At 38.5% G+C, this 22,673-nt stretch overlaps 1 protein-coding gene across 4 annotated transcripts in view; it reads right to left on the bottom strand.

The window, feature by feature from the left end:
• Nucleotides 1–22,673, bottom strand: part of DROSHA (drosha ribonuclease III) — a 67,703-nt gene that overhangs the window by 10,174 nt on the left and 34,856 nt on the right. For all 4 annotated transcript variants that reach the window (XR_004841602.1, XM_035891306.1, XM_035891303.1 and 1 more), the window contains 10 exons: nucleotides 19,233–19,340; nucleotides 16,646–16,784; nucleotides 15,906–15,966; nucleotides 13,918–13,977; nucleotides 11,829–11,928; nucleotides 9,001–9,103; nucleotides 6,437–6,507; nucleotides 5,321–5,365; nucleotides 2,243–2,400; nucleotides 1,288–1,393 (listed from right to left, as the gene is read on the bottom strand). Coding sequence is in view for 3 of the 4 variants with exons in the window: in XM_035891306.1 (XP_035747199.1) it covers nucleotides 1,288–1,393; nucleotides 2,243–2,400; nucleotides 5,321–5,365; nucleotides 6,437–6,507; nucleotides 9,001–9,103; nucleotides 11,829–11,928; nucleotides 13,918–13,977; nucleotides 15,906–15,966; nucleotides 16,646–16,784; nucleotides 19,233–19,340 (951 nt within the window). In the remaining variant the exon portion in view is untranslated. The remainder of the gene's footprint in view (nucleotides 1–1,287; nucleotides 1,394–2,242; nucleotides 2,401–5,320; nucleotides 5,366–6,436; nucleotides 6,508–9,000; nucleotides 9,104–11,828; nucleotides 11,929–13,917; nucleotides 13,978–15,905; nucleotides 15,967–16,645; nucleotides 16,785–19,232; nucleotides 19,341–22,673) is intronic.

Below are 22,673 nucleotides of genomic sequence, written 5' to 3'. Positions count from 1 at the left end.
TAATCATTAAATTAAGCAACACAGAGATGTTCTCATCATTGCTCTGAGTATTTACATCCATTAATAGCAGCACATCATATCCTTCCTGCCAAATACAGTTCTTGAAGGATTTATCTTACTGTAACAACACTGATGCCTACATTCTTAAAAGTCACCCACAAAGCAAAAAAAACCCCGCCAATCTTGAATTTCTGCCTTATGTTTTTGTTTCTCTGAAGAATTAGTATGACACAGCTCTTCTCCTTTTAACTTCTACTTCAAAAGTTCAGGCTTTATCTACTCTGTCTCTTCCAGAAGAAGCCATACAAATGTAAACTAAAACTTCAGAACTGGTGAAGAAAACTTAAAATTACTCTTAGTCAGAGCATGTACTTTTTTGTCTTGTAAACAGCTTTAGCCCAAAAGACCCAAGAAGCGTATTCTTGAAAACGTATCACCTGCTAGAGACTTAGCATCGCCATCCCTTTATTGATTTGAGAAAACCACTCTGAGCAGCTAAGAAACCTACAGTGCTACTCCTAATTTTAACTGGAAGACTCAAATCGTATTCCTGATACACGTATTGCTTTTTTATTCCAGTCAAGACTTGAAAACTAAGAAAAATTTAGTAAGCTTAAGAAAATTTCTTCTTCACAAATAAAGCCACAGCTGTCTAGCTGCAATATGAAATGAATCAATCAGGAAAAAGACCACACATACTACCACCCTATGTTTAAAGTACTGTAAATTGCTGAAAGATCCCCAAACTGGCTTGTTCAGAGCCCAGATAAGAGAGGCTGAAAGGCTACAGTAATCAACAACAGATGACTACAGCAAAATTAAATTCAAAAGCTACCATAGGAGCTCCAGGTTGAAGACAACAGGAAAACCAGACTAAAACAGATTGTAAAAACTTCTTATCAGGAAACAACCCTGCCCAGTTGCAGGTTCAACAGACTGTAAATTGTGAATAAAAAAAGTAATGTGATGTGCATATTCAAATAAATGGTTTAAGACACCCATCTTTGAACAAGAACTAGTCTTATCTCCCAATTTCATCACTGACATCCTTAAAATTGTTGATCCATTTCACAGACAGAACAAAAGTTATTGCACTGGGCTCATAAATCACCATTTCCTATTCATTGTAGTGCTCATGACTTAAAATTAACAAAGCCTTATTAAAAGCAGTGGTCGCTGAGGCTTCTTTTATTAATCAAGTCCAGAATAATTTACTAGCTGCTCCCATAATTTCAGTCTCCATCCCACTCTTGCTCTTCCGGAGAGCATGATTGATGGCAGTCTCACCGTTAAGTGCCCTTCATGATGATCAGGGAAATGTATGAATAAATACTCTGTGGCTACCAACTGCATTATGGAGTCACCCAGGAATTCCATCCTCTGGTTGTGGCCTCTGAAAAATGAGACATCAATGCAGCAAAATCAATAAGCACTCAGGGAGGAAAAAACAAAACCAGCATGCACACACAAATTAAAATAGTGATCTGAAAGTGAGCCTCGCTCATTTCCAAATGCATTTAAGACAAATTTGCAGCATTAACCAGGTGAGATGAAAACACAGTTCATTACTGTTGTAACACCAACTTTCAGGGAGAAAGCAAATCAGGGTAGCTACATATAAACACAATTACTAGATCACAGGTCTGGGACTAACTGAAGGAGAAGAGCCATTGACAAAGTTTGTAATGGGATAAGGTTTCTACCTGCAACTTCTTATAAGAAAGTGAACTAATGAATGCAATGAGTTCAATAGAGCAAAAGGTCTGTCCATTCAAAAGGAATAAAAGGAACAGTATTTAAACCCATACAAGATCCTGGACTGGGTAACCACTGGTATGCCTCTACTGCTTGCTTTAAAACAGGGCCTGGCAGCTCTACACACCGCAGAAGACAAGGGCTGCACTTGGACCAAAGAGCATGATTTTACTTCTTTCCTCTGCCCAAATGTATCTCCAAATATGTTTTGCTACTGTCTCAGGAGTGATGTGCAAATATCAGTGATGCACGAAGCTCCGACGAAGCACTGGGCTGGCTCTCTAACATCTGCTATAGTCTTTCCCAAGTATCCACTACTGATTACTGTCAAGAGACAGGATACTGAGCCAGGCAGGCTTGCAAACATAGCTGTTCTATTCTCTTCTGGAGAATGGATATAACATCTAGAGTCTGTTTAGAAATAAAGCAGTCTGGGATACTAACAGAAGGATCAATAGTTACATGAGGACTCCTGCTGTGTACTCACAGAGTCAGATGATTAAAGCCTACTGTCCTCAGAGTGAACGCACGTGCTAGAAGCCGAACATGGGTAAAGATGACTCCAATTGCATCCTCAAACTCTGTAAGCTTTTGAAGAACTGGAGAGGTCTCAATGAGTTGCCTATCAGTATTGGACTCCTGCAGCTGTAAACAAAATGAAGCACAAACAGTAACAAACGGAACACTGTTTTAGAACTTTTCAGGGAAAAGCAAGCCTTCTGTAAACCAAGGGCAAAGAATACAGTGGACAAGTCATTCTGTGGACAGCTGAACTGAGAAAACCCAGTTTCCTCTGGCTTTTTTTCCTGGATAACTAGCACTCAAAGAAGATGTGAGCTCTGACATACGCTTTTTAACAGTTGAGGCATTTATAACACGTTGTTTCTATGGTCTTGTCTCACATGTGGATGGCACGGGCTACCCATATTCACAAAACACATATAATTGTACATGTCTGAGTTTTCTAATATTATCACATTGTTTGCAACTGAGCAACAGATTCAAAAACTATTAGAATAGGGCTGGCAGAATGACAGCATGTCAAGATGAGACAAAACCCAAACTTATTTCTTCCACTTTCCTTCAGTATCAAAAATCAAGAATAAATACTTTGTGTATGAAATCCAAACGGGCACAATAACACAAGAAAATTAAAATTATCACTTTGGGTCAGTATCTTTTCTTATCAGTTTCTTGTCTCATGTCCTTGATGTGGTGACACTGTTAAATGGCTTTCTGGAGCTGGGAAATGGCTTAGGCATTTCCTCCAGCCACTCTGGGCATCTCTCTTGTATAGCAATGCCGCAGAGGAGGAGTCATCCAGATGAGGATGCTTAAAGGAAAAGGAAGAATAGCCACAGTTTTTTGAAGTGGCTTTAAGATCTTTTTTGGTTTGTTGCCAGTCCCTTTTCTATTATATTGATTACATTCAATTTGTCTTTTTCCTTAAACACTACTGGGCTTTCAGCTGACATATTCATATAACTACATATCCTGGCACCAAAATGCCACGCTTGGGTAATAATGGTCAGTTTGGAGTTCAGTTGCATGTGGAGCCGAGACTGCTTTTTGCTTCCTTATGCATAGTCCTTTTATATTTACCTACGCAAAATTTCATCTGCTTTTTTGCTCCATAGTTAGTCCCTTCTGCATTCTCACAGTCTGACTGCAATTCTTCTCCCTGCTACCCTGAATAATTTGGTATTGTCAACGAAGTGCCACCTCACTGCTCATCCTCTTCCCTAAACTGTCGATGCGAACAGCCTGTACTTCAGCAAAGATCCCTAGGGAAATCTGCCAGTGATCTCTATCCCTTGTAAGATATGGTCATTTCACTCCTGCTCCCCATTTCTTATGTTTCAGCCATTCCTTTAAATCTTGTAAAGGACTGACAGTATTCACTGAGGTTGGTTTTTTTTTCCCTTCCTTTTTTTTTTTCCAAACACATTTTTAAAAGCCTTTTGTGAGTGCCTTTCTAACAGCCTCTTAGGAAACCCATCAGACAGTATCATCTACATCATCACGTGCTTTTTTTGTCTCTTCTAGAATCTCCTATTCATTTGTGAGGCAGGACTTGTCTTTACACATTGACTCTTTCTAAAAGAGACCACGTTTATCCAGTTGACCAATTTTTTTTTTCCATCACTGTTTCTACTGACTTGACTACTGCCAAATAACAGGGTTACAGGCCTTCTGTTCTGTATATCTTACCCAGAGCTTTTTCTTTTTAATTGGCATCTCATTTGCCATATTGTTACAGTGACTTTCGCTAATTTTTAAAATGCCATTTTTCAGGCTAGCTGTGCCAAAGGGCCAACCTGAGCAGCCTGTGCTTCCCCTGCTGGTAACTAGAGAGCTAGGGTGCCCTCTGGGACATGGAAGGAAAGAAATTTTCATCACACAAGTGAAGGTAGTAGCAAGAAATGATATGTTGCATATACTGGCTGTCTCCAATCTCTAGGCAGAGTCCAAGTCTTCTTTGTGAAAGCAGAGATAAAGAGATTAAAATAAAACAGAGGAAAAAAGAAATCTAGAGTAAGAATTTTCTTAGGAGAGCTGGTGCTGAATCTCAAAAGTTTATCTTCCCATTAAGACCTTTCTATTTACACTCATAGAGAGCTGGTCACAAAAAATGCTTCATGTGCACTGATAAGTTGCTGAAAATTTTGTCTATGTACCCATCTGTACAAATATGTGACACATTTCAGATAGAGGCCTCAAGGTGACCTGCTGGAAGGGTGCTCTCATAAAATGTTTCAAAGGAGTCCAACTGACTGCACAAAACATCAGAAATTTGGTTGGACAAATCCTGAACACCTTACTAACTGACTGGATGACAATTTGACAACAGCTATTCTTGCAGCACCCCTGCACGCTTGGAAAATGCTACCATGTTTGCTGTGAAGACAGTGAGCTATAGTGCAGAGAGGCTCTGTGACTTGCTTTAGGTGTCCCCCAGAACTCAGTCAGGGAATACAGATTGGAAAACCATTCTCCCAACTTCCAGCCTTGTAAACTAACCACCTGTGATCTTGTGTCCTCCAATACATGGAGGATAAACTAGCCTTCAGACACCTTTGTAATTTCAGTATTTACTTGGTATTAAAGATACTGGAATCACTGAAACAACCATGCTATCATTGCACAGACAAACACAAAAAAAGAAAGTTCAGAATCACACTCTTATTCCATTCAACTAATGTTTCAATCTTAATTTCAGGTTAACAAAATATGTACATAGATTGGTTTTGTACCCTTTTTCCCCCCAACTTCGAGATTAACAAGAAGCCACCAAAATGTTAGCCCTCACTAGATTTATTGTTTGAGAAGCATAGTTATATTATCAAACATGAGCCAAGGAAAGGTGAATGATTAATCTACAGCGAGGCAGAGGCTCATTATTTATTAAAAAAGCCCCAAACCAAACACAAAGGCAAATATATACACTCCTTTGGCTACTACTTAGCAGAATTTCTGAGATGCCATTACAATGGAAACCTACGGAAAAGCATCCCTGAAAATAAAACAGAGCTATGAAATTTATTACAGAAAGGGATACACTTACTTGGAGTGGGTGTAGTGGATAATTAAGCCATACATCCCGCAGGTCCTGCAAACATTGAGAGATGCCTTTAATGCTCAAGGGAGTCATTTAACAAATTCCACAGTACTAAATAAAATGTCATTACTTGAAATACTGAACTATTTCAGATGCTGGCTCTGCTTATTGCAAATTCAACAGTGCTAGCAAACTAATTTTTAAAATCATGTATTTGCTGTTCAAACTGCCTGTAGTTCTCCCAATTAGCTTGTGTCAAAGAGGTGGAAAAATCCTTGAACCAAATAAAAAGTGGTCAAAGGAGGAAAAAGATTTGTTTAAGCCTCAGGACTAACTTTATTTGCAAGTACTCCTCAGTAGCAAGTTTGACTTCACCAAAGGCAAGGACTAAAAAAAAAACACATTTATTTTCTTCTAATTCATACAGGCTTCCTTCACTACAGGCACTGAGCAGCAAATAAACACAGTTGTGATAGGCTTAAGAATACTTTTACTTCTAATAAGCTTTGTCATTTCACAGACTCAGAGAATTTCAAGAAGGAAAAGACTGTATAATTCATCCCTTCACCACTGCCACGTGTATTGTTCCAGCAGTATGTACTGGTTACTTTCCTTAGCCATTATAAGGCATAAATTCCAACTAACAGTAATCTAAGATAGAGTATGCAAGAATAGATCAGACTTAATTATGCAATTGGGTAAACTTTGGATGAAGTCCCCTGCATTTTTTTCAAGGATGTGTTTAAAACTTTTAGGGGTGGGAGGATTAACTGACAAAACAGGAATAGTTGCTCTACCGTGTGCCATTTTCCCAAAGCACGCTGCCTGGATCCACAGCACCCGTCTGTTGTTAGAGCAGCACTTTGAATGGAAGTCTGCAGGTTTCCCATGCCACCCACCCTTCCCTAAGTCAACCAACAAACAGCACACCTCAGGAAACACTAATTTTTTTTTTGCCTGAACCAGTGCAGCTTGCTGTCCTAAACACGCTATGCTACGCTCAGTTTCCAGGAATTAAGTACAACAGGTGTAGTCCTGTTCATTTGTGATCCTCAAGTAAAACAACAGACAAGAAAGCATGTCTTATGTTATTTTTAAAATGGAAATCAAATCCATAAATACCTTGTCATTGAAGAGTAAACGTCCAAATAATTGTTTTGCTTCTTCTAGGCTCCCCTCTAGATAAACAGCTCCTGCATGAGAGGAGCAATACGTCAAAGGTCAATAATGCATTAGTACTTAGAAAATTACTAAGCACAGGAAAGTCAAAGATCTCTGCTGCCTTCATCTCCAATACATTTATTTTTTAAAAGCATGCTTTCTGTAGTAATACCTAATTTTCTGAGAAATTTAAAGCATTTTAAACACCAACATAAATCAATGGTCATAAAATGCACACAAAAAACCTGAAACAGTTAAATCAATGATAGAAAATGATACATCCAAAGAGCAAAGTTTAAACAAATTAGGCTAGAAGCAATTTATTTCTAAATGTAGTTTCCAGTAATCAGCTAACTATACCATATACATAGACAGTGAAAGCCATGAAATACATTTCAATAGCTAGCAAATAATTTTCTTTTACTCTATACTTTCAAAAACATTACATTCTGCAATATAAATGATATGTCCGGACTATTCCAAACCTCAGTGTCTCTCCAATATCACAATAATACATTGTCTGAACTGGAAACTCCACCTCTGTATGTCTCAGTTTCTGGAGATAATTGTGGGGTTTTGGGTTTTTTTTTTTTTTCTTTAAACTGCATATACAGCCCCCACTAGCCCTCCACATGCCCATTAGTAACAAGCTCTGCAAAACTTGTGCTAGCACATTATGTTTTTTGGGTGTACCATATACATTCTGTATTTGCACAGGCACTTTATAAATTCAGTATGAACATTTTGTCCTTTGATACTCTATACAGGAGGGCTTCTGAAAACCTCAAATTAGTTCTTGTAAGCACATCTTTATAAAAGCAAAGGGAATACACAGCTACATGAAGAACATAAGAGAAAAGGAGTCAATGTTCCCACATACAGGCAGAACACTGTTTGCCTTGCTGTGCTTCCCCCCCCCTTTCCTTTTAATTCCTTACTGGGTCAAATACTTTCTTTGGACTCTTTGGAGAACAGTTTGGGGGTTTGTAAGACTGTCTTGCCAGGGGCACATTATGAGAGCACAGAATTTCACACAGGCCCTAGGCAGCCTGCTTATACTTTTGGTTATTATTTTCATCACGGGGAATAAGAACCAGACTTTTACAAAGGCTCTCATGCAGGAGCTCCAGACCCCACATATACTTTTATAGTCCCTTAACAAGCTCCCAGATTTTAGCTATGGCCCTGACAAAATCTTATTGCCCAATTAACTTTGTGAACAACTTTGTACTGGAGGTTAAACAGCAAGCCTGCTCTCTTAGCAAATCTCACTGCTTGCCAAATAGCCCTCATCATTACATCCTATACAAGCTGAAGTATATACACAAAGCCACAGATACATATCTAGTGTTTTCTGTTTGTTTTTTATTTTAAATTAAAGATCAAAGCACTTGTGAAAAGCAAAATAGAGTTAGAAAGAAAACACTTATTTCTGATAAGATGAAATGCAATTTGGCCCAAGGCAGAATGCACAGAACTGTTGACATCTAAGCCAACTATTTTTCAAAGCAAGACAAAATGCTTTAGGAGCTTGTGTAGTATGTAAAGACCTGGATCAGGGCTAAACCATTCCCACAGCTAATATCATGTACAGTACATCTGGATGAATATGAAGCCCAATCAGTGAGATTTAGCTTGCTTTATGTATTCAAACAAGTAATGTTTTATAAAAATGTGCTATTTAAAATAGAGCTCGTGTGGATATAACAGATCAGATTTCAGCCTTACTACTTGCTTATTTGGTAACTGTGGTCAGGCAGTCCCGATTTCTTCACCAACATAAATTTATCGACTAGCACAACCAGTCACTACAATCAGCACCTTAGGGCTCAACAAGAAGTTTGACACAACTCCCCTTCATCCTCAGCTAGAGTGTTTTGGTAGCTTTATTACAGCAGCCATGGCATATTGCTATGCCTTTTATTTGTAAGGAAAATGCAAAGACCAAAAAATATTCACTTGGCAAGTGTCCTATTTAATTCACAGAAGACAGTCAGCAGGACACAGAGGAAATGGGCTGGTGACTTGGTTGGGAGTGCCTGGTCCATTCAGAAAGCAAGCTGCAACGTTTTAAAATACAGGGCTGAAGTGACTCCACATTTTACAGGTCTGCGCAGGTACTATTGGAAGCAGTGAACCTGCACATTTCCTGCCAGGCCACAGTGACTGAAATACTCCCCCCCTAGACAACTGTAGGTAGCAGGCCATGGTGGCTCACGAGGGGTGAAGTTCTGCGGTGACGGACAGAGGTGCTGCACCACAACACCATGAAACGGGTGCCTCTTCAGTGCATGGAAGGCAGGATATGGAAGATGAGATTTTCACTGTAATACTGCACGCTCATCATGTTATACACGCAGCGTATGTGCAGGACATGGGAAGAGACAAAGAAAATTTAAGATGCTTTATTATGACCTACCCTTACCAACACTACTCACAGACCCACGTCTCCTCCATCACAGTCAACATGGCATATAGACATATTAAAACATAACTGTCTACACACACAGATACACATGCTTTACCTATTAGGGCTTCAAAGCAGTTGGCCATGGCATGGCGGAGATCCGATTCCCTGCAAAGGTCTGGACCATGAGCATAAAGCATAAATCGATCTAGTTCCAGCTTCTGAAGAATATGTGGAAAGAGTTAAAACCATGGCTTTAGAAGTACAAGAGTGCCAGTTCTAGTCACTAGAGTTCAATTGCACTATTGTTATGCAGCAACTGGGTTTGAGGGAACTTCAAAGCTTTTCTCCCTAGTTTCAGTTCAGACATAGGCTAAAATTAGAAGACTTCATATTTGTTTATCAGAGACAAGCAACTAGAGTGTGATAGCGTGGGAAAGCTAGGCATTATCAAACCAAATTGTCAAGGGAAGCCAGATCAAAACATGTTACTAGTGAGATTTAGGAATGAGTTCAAGGGGAGGGCTGAGGGTTTGACAGAAAAACAGCCTGATGCTGGCTGGCTGGCGCAATGTGCTCTGTTTCTTGCTGGTAATTTGCCCTCACGTGATTTGCCTTCAGAAATGCCAAAGGGACATTCAAAGGTTGAGGAATTAAAGAAGAAGATAAAGTACAACAGCAAGGAACAATCCAGTGAACATCTGGCTTTTTCCTTTAAGAGTGTCAACAGGTGGCAGTAACAAAAGCTTCTGGGCACTGCAAGCAGAAGACCGATATTTTAATCCGCAGTGCCACCTAGCTTTCTTTTTCCTTTCAAGTGTGCATCACTGACATAGTGCATCACTAAACCATAGTTCTGCCTGCCAGTCAGAATCTCAGGTACCGAGTCAGATATCTAATATAATATATGATAATTCTGCTATAGAAATGCAGGCAAGAGCTACTAGGTTCTCATTACATATTCATCTTTTTGACACAAAACCATTACCGAGATTTTTAAAAGATATTTGTGCATCTTGCAAAGTCTGTATGAGAATAGGTTCTTCCCAAGTGGGTGTAAGTTTCCACTGCCTAATTTCTCATTAACTTTCAACCTCATCTTTCTAGAGTATATTTATGACATAAAAGTAGAGACTAAGTTGCTTGAAGTGTGTCCTTTAGACACATTCCAATTGGAAAAAAGGAGTCTTCCATTTTCAGTGAATGAGAGCCTATTCACTGCTCCAGAACCCAGGGAATTACCACCTATGATGTTCCATTGCACTTTATAAAGTGCAGGGAACACTCTTAGAGTCAACATAAAAGTGGAACATTAATTTTTTTATCTCAAATTTAAACTTCTTGCAGATTATTGTCATTTGTTCATGTTAACTGGTGGTGTTTGGGTGTTGGTCTGTGTCCCCTCCCTCTGACGGCTTATCTCCATTTTTGGAGCTTGCATTCAGAGTATTTTGCATGTGTTTTGCTTCTCCATTTTGATCATAACACGCTTTACATTGTTTTTAAAATAATGCTACAATGTCCCCTAGAAGCTACAGAAATTCATCATTTGATCCTCAATTAAAACAGCATTCCACATGCGCAAGAGCAACTGAGGATCTGAGAACTATAGTGAGGAAGTAAACCGAATACAACATGATGCTGCAGGGGATAATTAAAGGGAATGAAACCAGGAAGGTCATATAGGATATAAGATAGGAAAAAAAAAAGGGTAAGTTGGGAAATCAGGAATATGTAAGATATCTAATATTTACAGCTGTATCTAATAAAAATAAATACAGTTTAAAAAATTTTGCAATAAAAATTTTCAAAAGTTGTCCATGTACAATGATAAAGGCTATGAACAAAGCCTGAAGGATATATGAGCTTTCCTGATGCAGGTTTTAAAATAATAACATGAATTCAAGTGTCAGGCAGTTCAATACCATATTTGTAAACAAACCCCTGATTTGAAACATTTCAATCAATTCACGCTTCTAAATCATTAAAGAAAGTTTTGGAGCAAAAAGACTGTTTTCACTCCCTACCCTATGCCTCTCCTGAGAACTGAGCAAAAAGATGACATGTTAGAAATCATGCAGTTTTTGCCAAAATCTCAAGATTGGATATGCTTGTTTAAATTATTGCATGAATATGAACAGAGAAGATTAAAAAGCGCTTGAAAGCTATCAGCAATACACAGTGGACATGTACGCGTACATGCACAGCTTAATACATTACATCAATAGTACTCAGACTGTTTTTTAAAAAACATGCTAACAAAATCAAATCTAAGAGAATACCAAATTATCTACAAATAGAGACTTAATCAACTTTCTATATCATATTCCTGCCCCCCAGTACCATGTAGAAATGTAAAACACTCTATCATTCACAGAATTAAATGAAATAAAATTGAGAGGTATCTCAGTTTTTCCCATGAGTTAACACCACCTTTCCCCAAAAGCCTTTCTAACATATTTCTTTTGCACAGTTCACAGCAAGTCTGAAAATGACTGTGTAGGTTAGGGAGCAGGCAAAATGATTTTTTCACCACCTTATCTACCACCTGCTGCCATGTTCTCCCTACATATTCTATCAGGAAGTCCTTTTATAAACAACCAGTTTGTTTCTTTTTCTCCACTAGAATTTCTACTATCAGCTTCATTACCTGTGCAATTTAAAGGTAAATGTAGACACACCTTCCACATAAGCATCCTAAAAACTTGTCCTTCTGCCTGAAAAAATGACTCCTCCTAAAAACATGCTTTGGAGAAAAACTAAGTCCTACTTCATCTTTAAAAAAATCTACTTTCAAACTGGAAAGAGTTCCTGTATCCCAAATCTTGTAAACAAAACATGGTAAGGACATTGATGTTTAAAGCAGGCAGATCCCTCAAGAGGCAATTCACGCACTAATAGTATCCTACCTATGGGTGTCAAATACAGAGACGTATAAAACTATACCTTAGCCAACATGGCCAGGTGTTGATTCTGTACGATGGCAGTACGGTATGTAGCTAATCCTCCTTCCTCCAGAGTGGGAAACAGGTAGTACAAGTGGACACTGGCAAAACAAAAATCAAATCAGGTGATGTCAGCATTTGGTTAAAGATGAACCTCCTGTGCCTCTAAGGAACAGTGCCTTTCCCTCAGAACCCAGCTGGTAACACAGCTCCCTTCCCAAGGTGGCAACTCAGCTTGAAGTAAGTTAAAGAAACAAACATTAAAACGATGCTCAATAATATTTGACTGGATAGCATTGGCAGCAGGGGAGGAAGAGTGCTGTTTGCCTACTGGGCAGCACATCATCTCTAAATCCCTGCCACGAAATGCACTTCCCGCATCTGAAGGTTTCTATCTGTCAGTAGCAGTGGGTTCAGCAAGGTTGACACCTAGAGGATGCTGAGGAATAAAGCACAAGGGAACCCTCAGCCTCGCAGAACTCCATGCTGCAGGTACGCAGTGCTTTAAGATGATACTAGTGATTCAGGCTGGACCACCACTCATGGTATTTTTTTTTTTACAAGTTTCTTCCAGTACTTTAACAGATGCTAACAGAGCCAAAGAACAGAACTCAACAGTCTGTATTTATCAAATGTGTGAAGTCATTAATACCACAGGAAAAAAAAAAGTAAAAATCACAGGCTTTCAACTGCTTTTAATGATATTTGTCATCATGCAAGAAAGAGACTTCATAAAAAACCCAAAAAGTAATTCAAAAGTGATCCAACCAAGATCTGAGTAACAGATAAATGATTCTGAGTATCTTCATATATGACTACCTAACCCATGTCATAAAGAAGTTAATAGAGAGGGGTTTCAACATCCCACAACTAAGGCAGCGGGTGGCACTAATTACAAAATATTTTATTAACCCAGTACACAGGGAGAAGAGTGCAGATGGATGCACGATTACTTAAGGACAAAAATTACTATTAAACTTAGAGGCAATCTAATCAAGCATCATAATTCACAAGAGCAGAGACCTGACGTAAACAGGGTTGAAAAAAAATTCAGACTTAAATAGGTGCTTACATGCTCTACTGAAGAGAAATCTAGCTCAGGTTTTTTCTGAATTGAGATAGAAGTTAGCTCAGAAAGTCAGCTGATGGTTGATGAACAATGACAATGAAAAATGCAAGACATTTTAATCAGCAAGTCTTCCATCTTATCAGCCTGTACTGTTGTATGAGAGAAAAGGCCATGGGTTTTAAGGGCAGTGGAGACCTTTATAGACTAATAGCTTTTAATACTGAGTAGCTAATGGCTAGTACAGGTTAGTAGAGAATAGTGATGCAAGGGCCGTTTTGTTATTCATACAATGAACTTGCTTAAAGAGAAGCTTTACAGTAAACAAGACTGCTCCCCTATTAAAAACAGTAGCACAAAGCAGCTGAAAACAGATTATAATCTTTATTTTGTGCAAACTGCCTGCCTCTAGTACACAGGTAAGAAAGGCCAATGGAGGTAACTGATAATATGCCTGTATTGTTCAGTGATTTCAGGATACTCAAACCAGACCAAAACTGGAACATTTTTTGATGAACCATGTTTTTTTGTTATTAATTCTAAATAAATTACATTTGTGCTCAACTATTTTATTTACGTACAGACATTATGCAAGCTACAGCCCTAATAACTAGAAATAAGAACTGCAAAGCATTCAATATTACCAATAAATGCTGTTCACTTGCAACTAGAGAACCACCACCCATGGAAACAAAATAGCATGCCAAGAAAAAAAAACACATCCTTCCTTTAAAAAAAGGGTACAAAGTTCAACTTGTCCGTAGCTGAATAATCTCTAACCCAAATCAACTTAAAATTGCACTCCATGAAACAGAAACTCTAGCTTTTCATTTTGTAATCTTCCTTGTTGTATCATCAGGACTGAAGGAATTTTCAAGAAAGCTGCGTGCAGATGTGCAGCTCTAAATATCAGGCAGGACTGCAAACGTACACAGTCATGAAGTAGGCACTGCAAACCTTAATAAGCCCAGTGGTACGACAATAGCATACAAAGGTGAGGACTGTTGAAGAATTCCCCATTTACCTCGTTAAGAACTCCACCACAGCATCTCCCAGAAATTCTAAACGCTCGTTGTGGTTAATCCTGAAAAAGGCATTTTAAGGTTTACTATCAGCTAAGTAGCACATGCTGGTTATTTACACAATACAATTAAAATGGAACAAATCAGAGTTGATTGCTAATCAGCCATGATAGACATTCTTGCAGCCTCCCCCACCCTCTCGGGGTTACAATCCTTTCCAAAACAGCATAACAACTATATGAATCTTGAAACTCAGGACTGACACCACCACCTTTGAAATTTTCATATGTTCCATTCCGACCTATTGTCAAGGCTTAGCAAATGGAGGAAGGGAACAGTACCGTTGATTGGCACTGAGGTCAGGTTTCTTTGTCCATCACAGGGCACCAGGTGATTGAAACAAACAACCTGTCTTCAGTCTTGTGCATGCAACTGGAGAAGGGTACCTAGTTAACATCAACACCCACAAGGTGCCATGACTCTGCAACAGATTCATTGGTATGGCAGAGCTACAAGGGAGTAAGTACTTTTATTTTTTATAGCACCTTCAAATGTCCTGTTTTCTGAAACTTCCTTTGAGCTCAAAACACAAAATGGGTGTACAACAAGATGGATTCAAAAATGCCATTAAGCTAGTAGAATCTTTTATTTCCTATGTTTTCCTTTTCTTCCATCACTCCTCCTGATTTTCCTTTGTTTTGCATAAAGTTTCGTTTCCTCCAAGCTCCCTGCCTGCTTATATAACAAAGGACTAACAGGACACAGCAGCTGAAAAAGAAGGGGAGTTTGTCTTCGAATATATACAAACTTCTGCTCTACACATGAAAGCATGTAAGTAGCACCATTTTGACTTCACACGACTGTAATAGAATCAAGGCCATTACAACAGTTTTGTGGTTTTTTTTAAATCCGAAAGATCCTTCTCAAGTGTTTGACAGCTTTTATTGTAATTTGCACTCCCCCAACATTATATAGTTAGTCTAATTTCTGAAATAGCAGGTCTTTGTTATGGGCTGGAAGAATTCAAGTACCTCTGCTGTGTAAAACAAAGCATGAGCAAAACTACAACTCCTCTGTGTAGCAACACAGTGGAAAACAGATCTCTCAGAAGTGGGATTTTATGTGTGTGTTATTTTGTGAGAATTAATGCAATTTATCTTTATTTCATGTTATCTTAAGAGGGTTGAAATAAGCTTGAGGCTGATTCTCAAAGAGAAGGGCATGGTCTAGCCAAAAAAGCATTTTGGGAACACTGCAAAAATAATTTATTCAGAATTCAACTTCTCCCATTCCTGAGCTTGCTCCAAAATGATGACACTTAAAAGGCCCAGTTATAACACTAGTTAACTAAAATACACTCTGCCCTCTAGTTCATGCATTTAGGAGATTTCACATGCAACTGTTTCTTGAATTAGCCCTATATTGTTTATTCACTGGCTAAATATGGTGCCTGTGTCTCTAAAGCACATCTTAAACGTTATTTATTTGCACAGAATTCTTAGTGATCATTTAAGAATTATTATATTACAACATTAATGGGTTTTGCATACGTATTTAAATTGGATCAGTAAATTGGCAAAGCCCACGTTCAGTATCACACTCGTGTTAACAAGGTGCCATGCCAGGAAGGTACTACTGTGAGACAATGTGACGGAGAATTCAATTATAGCATAGATAACAATAACCACAAATGTTTTAGTCTACAGAAGGCAAAAAGGTAGCCTTTTAGTCCTCCTCATTTAAAGGATAAACAAAAATGATAGAATTATCTGTTAAAACCTTCCTCAGGATTTTTCTGCAGGCATGACCAAACACTTACTGTGTCACTGCTAATGGAGTTTCAGCGCATCTTCACAATATAAAAGTCAATTCAAAATTACTTTTCATTTCAACTATTTGCCAAGGCTGTTGCTAACAGTAAGTTGGTTGTTTCTATTACGCATCTCCCTCTGCAACAGCTTCCCTACTTGCAAATGATTATTTTCATTACCTGGAAGGAGCTGGATCATCTTGTCCCAAACGGGACATAATATTTATCAGGGTGTTTATCCCTAGAAATAAAAACAATGCACTATTAAATAAACAACCACTAATTCAATTTGAATAGGCTTAGAAAATAATTACTCAAAATGTTACTTTGTAATTGCTGTACACAAGATCATCCTGTTATTTACAGGGTTTACTTACAGCAAGTATAATCCTTACAGATGCTCTCTGCCTAACTGACTGCAGTCCCATTACAATGCTATCGTATTTTTGCCTTCAGAGAGCCAGATAAAAATACCACCTTTGCATGAAAAAGACATTCCAACCGTTACATAAAAAACAAACTTTACTTCATTATAGCTGAATATACTTTTAAGGGGTAAGGAACATTCTGCAGATGACAGACCACATATTTTCACATTAATAAGACATTTTTACAAAATATCCTCCAGCTTGCTCACCATGTTGAACAGCAAATTTAAGAAAACAATACTTGGCAAAAGTCAAAGAAAATATATCCTCCCATTTATTATCCTTGCTTTTTCTCAGCTCTGTACTTCTTGACTAATTTGCAAAATCCAGTCTTTTAGAAAGATCTCACTGGTGTCTGTGTGTAACCATCAAAATCTTCTACTGAAGGGATCTCTCAGAAGAACAATAGCCAATGAAATAATAATGGACAAAAGGTTTTCTTACTGATGAAGTGTGAGGTGAGAGAAGAATGATAGTGGTGTAGCAGCATACCTTTTTTTCTCATGTGCATATGGTGAACTTTTCTATCTCCGTACTTTGGCTGTCGAATCCCACAGTTGGATAAGGAATTTCTGGCATGATCCGGATTCATTCCAAAGTTTAAGTGATGGCTTGGGTGAGTCATGGCAAGCTATAAAGTCGTACATAGAGAAGAAAAAAGTCTTAGATGTATTTTTGCAAATGTAAGAAAAAAAAATATCTCAGACTGGTAGCTAATAATTGTTATTTTTCAGTTTGAAGAAAGGCTACAAAGTGATGTCGTCAATTAGTAGCTTGGTTCCAGCAATAGTACATCCTACAAGTGTAGGATGTACTATTTCAGATGTCAGAAAGAAGCAACATTTATGCCCAATCATCAGTTTAGCTAATTAACTTTCAACAGTTTTTTTCTTTAAAGAAAAATTAGTTTAGAAAAAGCATGAACTGTCAATTTGCCCTAAGAGTTTTGCTTACTAGCTTTGCTGACCTGATTTCAATACATTTGCTTAAACATATATTCACTCTAACATTGCAGCACAAATATTCTTATTGAAAATATGAACAACTAAAAGATCTTCTCAACCATTCACATATTTAGGTTATTTAAATACCTATAAAACTTTCCTACTTCAAAAAAACCAAACACAAACAAATACATCTCTCTGGCATGGTTATTCACAGAACTACTCTTCTTCTCTCATGACTATAGAGGACCACTCTTTCATTCTGGAAATGAACAGCAATGGCAGGACCAGTCTTCTGTTTTACATTTGTACCATCTGGCACTATCAAAAGCTTACTCTGCTGCTGACACCACCACTACAAAAATCGCAGCAGTAAATAGAACCACAGCTAGCTTTTATGATTCCATCCTGCAAGCTCATGCATTTCCTCTTCCTTTAAACATACACACCTAAAAATATTACACATGTAAAAATGTGTGTTTTATATACCAGGTGTGTGTACACAAGAGATACGTTGGTAAATTCAAGCTGCAGAAAGTTACTTCTGAGGCGCTTGCAGGACTGGTGCTGCAGGCTGTGAGCAAAGACATTCCAGTAGTTCATTCAAACATTGCCTGTGGCTTTCCAAACACAAGACTTAGAGAAGCTTATTTCTATTAGTTTAGAGAGTAAAATTACATTTAATCAACAATAAGAACTTTCTCCAAGTCCTTTTTCATTCCTCACTAATATTAGTTTGTCATAATTGCACATTCTCAACTTCTGCTCCATCTGAACTGGATGACACATTACAACTTCTCAGAACAGTTAAATTAGCATAAGCTTTCTTGCCCAGTCTGTACTTTTAAAAGAATACATCATAACGAAACAGGTAAAAATCAATGCAAAATTATACATCTAATATTGCCTATGCTTAACTAGGTGTCTGGTGCTATATACATTTTTAAAAAGCTCTCTCTCTTCTGGAACAAGTTTGTAGGTTTTAAGTTTGCACAGGGATCAAGTATTAAAAAGTACTTTTGTTATATCTAAACATTCATTTGACTAATGCTGACACTTGATTTTCTGCCTTTTCCCCTTTTCAATTGCAACTTGCTTTTTGTTTTTTGTGTTTGGTTTCAACATTTTGAAGATTTCCATCACTGAATTCTTATCTTTCAGATTAAAACTAAGGCAGCCTGCAAACAACCAAATTCTACAAGATGCTCTATGTTTAATGTAACTTTCAGTACGGACAAGTCCTGGAAACCAACTTCTCGAAAACACAGAAGCTATGAGAAAAGATGTCTCTGTAAGCCTCTGCTTAAAGTAGTTTGGGAGTAAAGTCTCTGTATACATACAGAAACTGCATGTTTTGAACTTAGAGAAAACTCATCTTTCTCAGGCCCAGTCAATGGAGAGAGAGGATGCTTAATTCAGAGAGAAATCCTGAACAGGAGTCTCCATTTCCCTTCAGTAACTTTAGAAAAAATGCAAGGGGCCGCCATGTCAAGAGTTAGCCTTCCGGAGCTGACCAATTCCAAATATGCACTTACATAAGTGACTGGTCATGCAACTTGGATACATTTAAAACAAATAAGAAGTTCTCCTCTCCAGTTCCTGCCCTTGTTTGTAAGCACAAAAGCGTCATGCACTTGTAGAAATCAAGAGCTGAACCAAAGTTCGCAAATTCTTTTTCACTAACTATAAAGGCAAAATAAAAAGGCAACTCTTAAGTTATTGTTTTTTGGAACAACAGACTATAAAGGGAAGAAGCAAGGCATGTACGCGCATCTGCAGAATAACATCGGATTCTTCACAAATATCTAAAAAAAGAACTTACATGAAATAATGAGTAATGTACCTGACAGTCTTTTCAGTAAGCATATTTTTGACTTTCTACATATTACAAGCAAATCCAGACCTACCACTGGAGCAAAGGTAGGTGTAAGCCTACGTGCACAGTGGACGTCTCTATTTAGAAGTCTGTTGGGATAACTGAAACTTTTGAAAGATCTGCAGTACAAGTAATCAAGAACTTCCAAGCCGTGGCAATGCAGTTCATTTCTCAAGTTTGTACAGCAGACAGGATTATGGATAAGCTCAATAATATTAGGAAGACAAATCAGCAAGTGTTTATTTTTTTCATCTCTTACCTGCAGCAAGCACCTATCTCGAAAAGTGTAGCCTATCAATTTGTCCAAATGCATCAGACACTGATGATAGCGGACATGGTGGGTGAGGACAGGAAGCATCATTGCATGCTAAAAAACAATTGCAATAACGAAAAGCATCAACTTCAGTGTACAGAGTACTCAGCTGACTAAGCTATAAATACAAACACTTTCCATTTGTCACAACACTGAGTTTTACTGTTTTGGTTTAAATGAGAAAAAACCCCATAGTTTCCCAACCTTCATCATCAGAGCACTTAATGAAATCAGATTTGTCCATTTGCATAATCACAATGGGGGGGGCAGCCCCACCCAGACTAAACAAGTACATAAAATTGGTCTTCTACTTAAGTATTTTGAATGAGGTAAAAAAAAACTAACCACGTCTGGTCACCAGTAACATCAGATTTCAGTGAGTTGTGACTGAATACAATGCTTTGTACCTTCTCATTTAACACCCTGCAGTTTCAGGTTAGTACCAAAGATGAAGTAAGACCATCTCCCCGCTGCCTCATAACATTAGGGAAGAAGCACTTTATACCACTTTAACCAGCTTTCACCAAACAGTAGCTACTTGATTTTCAATCAGATTTGTTAGTGCCTTGCTTCATTTCCTTCTGAGTAAGAATTAAGGGCTTTTTGAAATGCTGTAGGCTAGCATTTCCTGGCTTAATGTGCTAAAAACGTATCAGAAAGGTTGCTGTTTGATCATCTAGGAAACAGATACTTATTTTCTGGTGGGGAAAATTTCAATAAAAATTTAACTAACTGTTGCAACAACGGAAGTCTCCCTCTTTCAGTGTTGTAAAGCAGGAATTCTACACTAATACTGACTTCAGATGGATCTGGGTTGAAATAAACAAGTAGAGCAGTTTATCAGTACAGTAGCACAGCACGTACGATATCAACATCACAAGTCTTGCATAAGAGTGAAAATTAAGAGCTACAGGAGAAATGTCAGTATTTAAAGAATTTTATGCATGTGACCATTTTTGTGACACAGATATCAAATTTCAGTTCTTCTAATAATTTCTATTAGTGACATGACATGAATAGATTCAAAAGAATGACGTGTTTTAAGGGAATCAAAATCTGAGTGTTATCACTATTGATTTCAGAAGGTGCGTGATTACAGAAGATGAGTATATAATGTGGAGAGATGCAAGAAAAACAAGCATACAAAGTAGATGATAGGTGATTAACAGAATAAATGATGTTATGGATTTCTGCAAGTCATTAAAGAAATTATAACAGAAAATACAAACTGGTGAATGTTACAAGATTAAGAAGTTAAGATTAACCAATGGCAATATTTTCTGTTTAAGTTAAAGACTGAAATTCTTGAGAACTGAACACATAGCTGGAAGGTAATCATAGAATCATTTAGGTTGGAAAACATCCTTAAGATCAAGTCCAACTGTTAACCTAACACTGCCAACTCCACCATTAAAACATGTCCCCAAGCACCACATATACACGTTTTTAAAATACCTCCAGGGACGGTGGTGACTCAACCACTCCCCTGGGCAGCCTGTTCCAGTGCTTGATCACCCTCTCAGTGAAGAAATTTTCCTAGTATCCAGTCTAAACCTCCTCTGGCACAACATGAGGCCATTTTGTCCTATCACTTGTTACTTGGCAGAAGAGACCAATACTCACCTTGCTACAGCCTCCTGTCAGGCAGTTGCAGAAAATGGTAAGGTCTCCGCCTCGGCCTCCTTTTCTCCAGTTCCCTCAGCCGCTCCTCATAGGACTTACTCTCTAGACCCCTCACCAGCTTTGCTGCCCTTCTCTGGACACACTGCAGCACCTCAATGCCTTTTTTGTAGCGAGGGGCCCAAAACTGAACACAGTATTGAAGGCGCAGCCTCACCAGTGCCAAAGGACGATCACTTCCCTGCTCCTGCTGGCCACCCTACTTCTGACACAAGCCAGGATATGCCATTGGCCTTCTTGGCCACCTGGGCACACTGCTGGCTCATTCAAACTGGCTGTCAACTAGTTACCCCCAGGTCCTTTTACGCTGGATGGAAGTAACCAGACAACAGCAAGAAAGACTCTGGATCTCTGAATGGCAGAAAAATGCAAAAACACTCCAAGCAAACTGAGTAAGTGTAATTCTGTTTTGTTACCGTGTCACTTATTAAGAGTTTTCTTAGTGTAATTTACAAGGTAGGGGAACACCCCTCTTATTTCCATATAAACTGTACAGGTGTGCTTCCTATGCCTTCCTTCATAGAAGGAATTTATTGGGGGGGGGGGGGGGGAACCAACAAAAAGCCCCAAAAAACCCCAAACTAGTTTCATGGGACAACTCTGTTTCCCTCCCTGTATGTTCCACTGCACTAGGCAGAAAGAGTCTCTCAAGCAAGGTTTCATATTCTTCATACCAATACATGTGGCCCTAAGTTTGAGAACCAAAATACAACATTTTAGATTTTTATCAGCTGTGGTACAGTGAACTTGACATCTCCCTGGGAGCACACAGGAGGCCTTGAATTTACTCTTGCAGTTATACTGACAAAGTGCTGCTCTCATGGCACTAAATACTTGACTGAATCAATTAATGTGCATCATGTTGGATTACAGCTATTTGATATTTCTGATGTTTTATAAGAAACTAAAATATAAGCTATATAGGCTAAAGAATGGCTAGTGATTAAAAAAAGTCTCCTGAAACCATATGGCTGCAGGAGTTATCCCATAACCTTGGTACTTGCATCTGGTTATAAACATACAATTAACTTCTTTCTTTTTAAAAAAAATATATATGATTTTAGCTATGCTGCACGTTCTTTTCTTGCTGCAGCTGGCATGGCAAGGCAGGCACTCTCTCAGGTGCCCCCAGCTAGTGCCACCACCCCCAGGCTGGCACATGCTCCTGACCTGAAGCTACTAAGAACCAGGTGAGCTGAAATACTTTGAAATGCATCCTTCCTCTCCTTGCCCTGAACACTTAACACAGCTCTTCAGGGCACACCAGCAACAATATAGGCAATGATGGGCGTGGGGCGTGGAGATGGGATGGGGGTGGTATCTTCTCAGCATGGCCCCATCCTGCCAGGCTGCGTAGTAAGTGCTGCCTAGCTTAGTGGCCAAGTAGTGTACTTCATCTACTAGATAACTTCAAGCGAGCCAGGTGGAAAATGGCTATTTTACATTTTTGGAACATTCCATTTGCCCTTCTTCCTCCCCCTCCAAGCAGTTCATTTCTGAGACTGCAAAGACCAGTATCATTACTGCTACATGGAACTTAGGGCAACTATAAGCTATCAGAGTGACTTAAAAGAGTTTCAATCTTCTGAACGGCAATGCTTTTAAAAGCATTAATTTTATATCACTGCACTTTAGTTCTGCCCACAGAGTTGATTTATATGTATTTAGTTTTAGTCATCTTTAATCTGGGAAAAAGCATGCAGCAAC

This window comes from Egretta garzetta, unplaced genomic scaffold (assembly GCF_000687185.1).
Source record: "Egretta garzetta isolate BGI_Z169 unplaced genomic scaffold, ASM68718v1 scaffold463, whole genome shotgun sequence".
In the NCBI taxonomy this organism is placed as follows: domain Eukaryota; kingdom Metazoa; phylum Chordata; class Aves; order Pelecaniformes; family Ardeidae; genus Egretta; species Egretta garzetta.
This window is presented reverse-complemented; position numbering and strand designations above follow the sequence as displayed.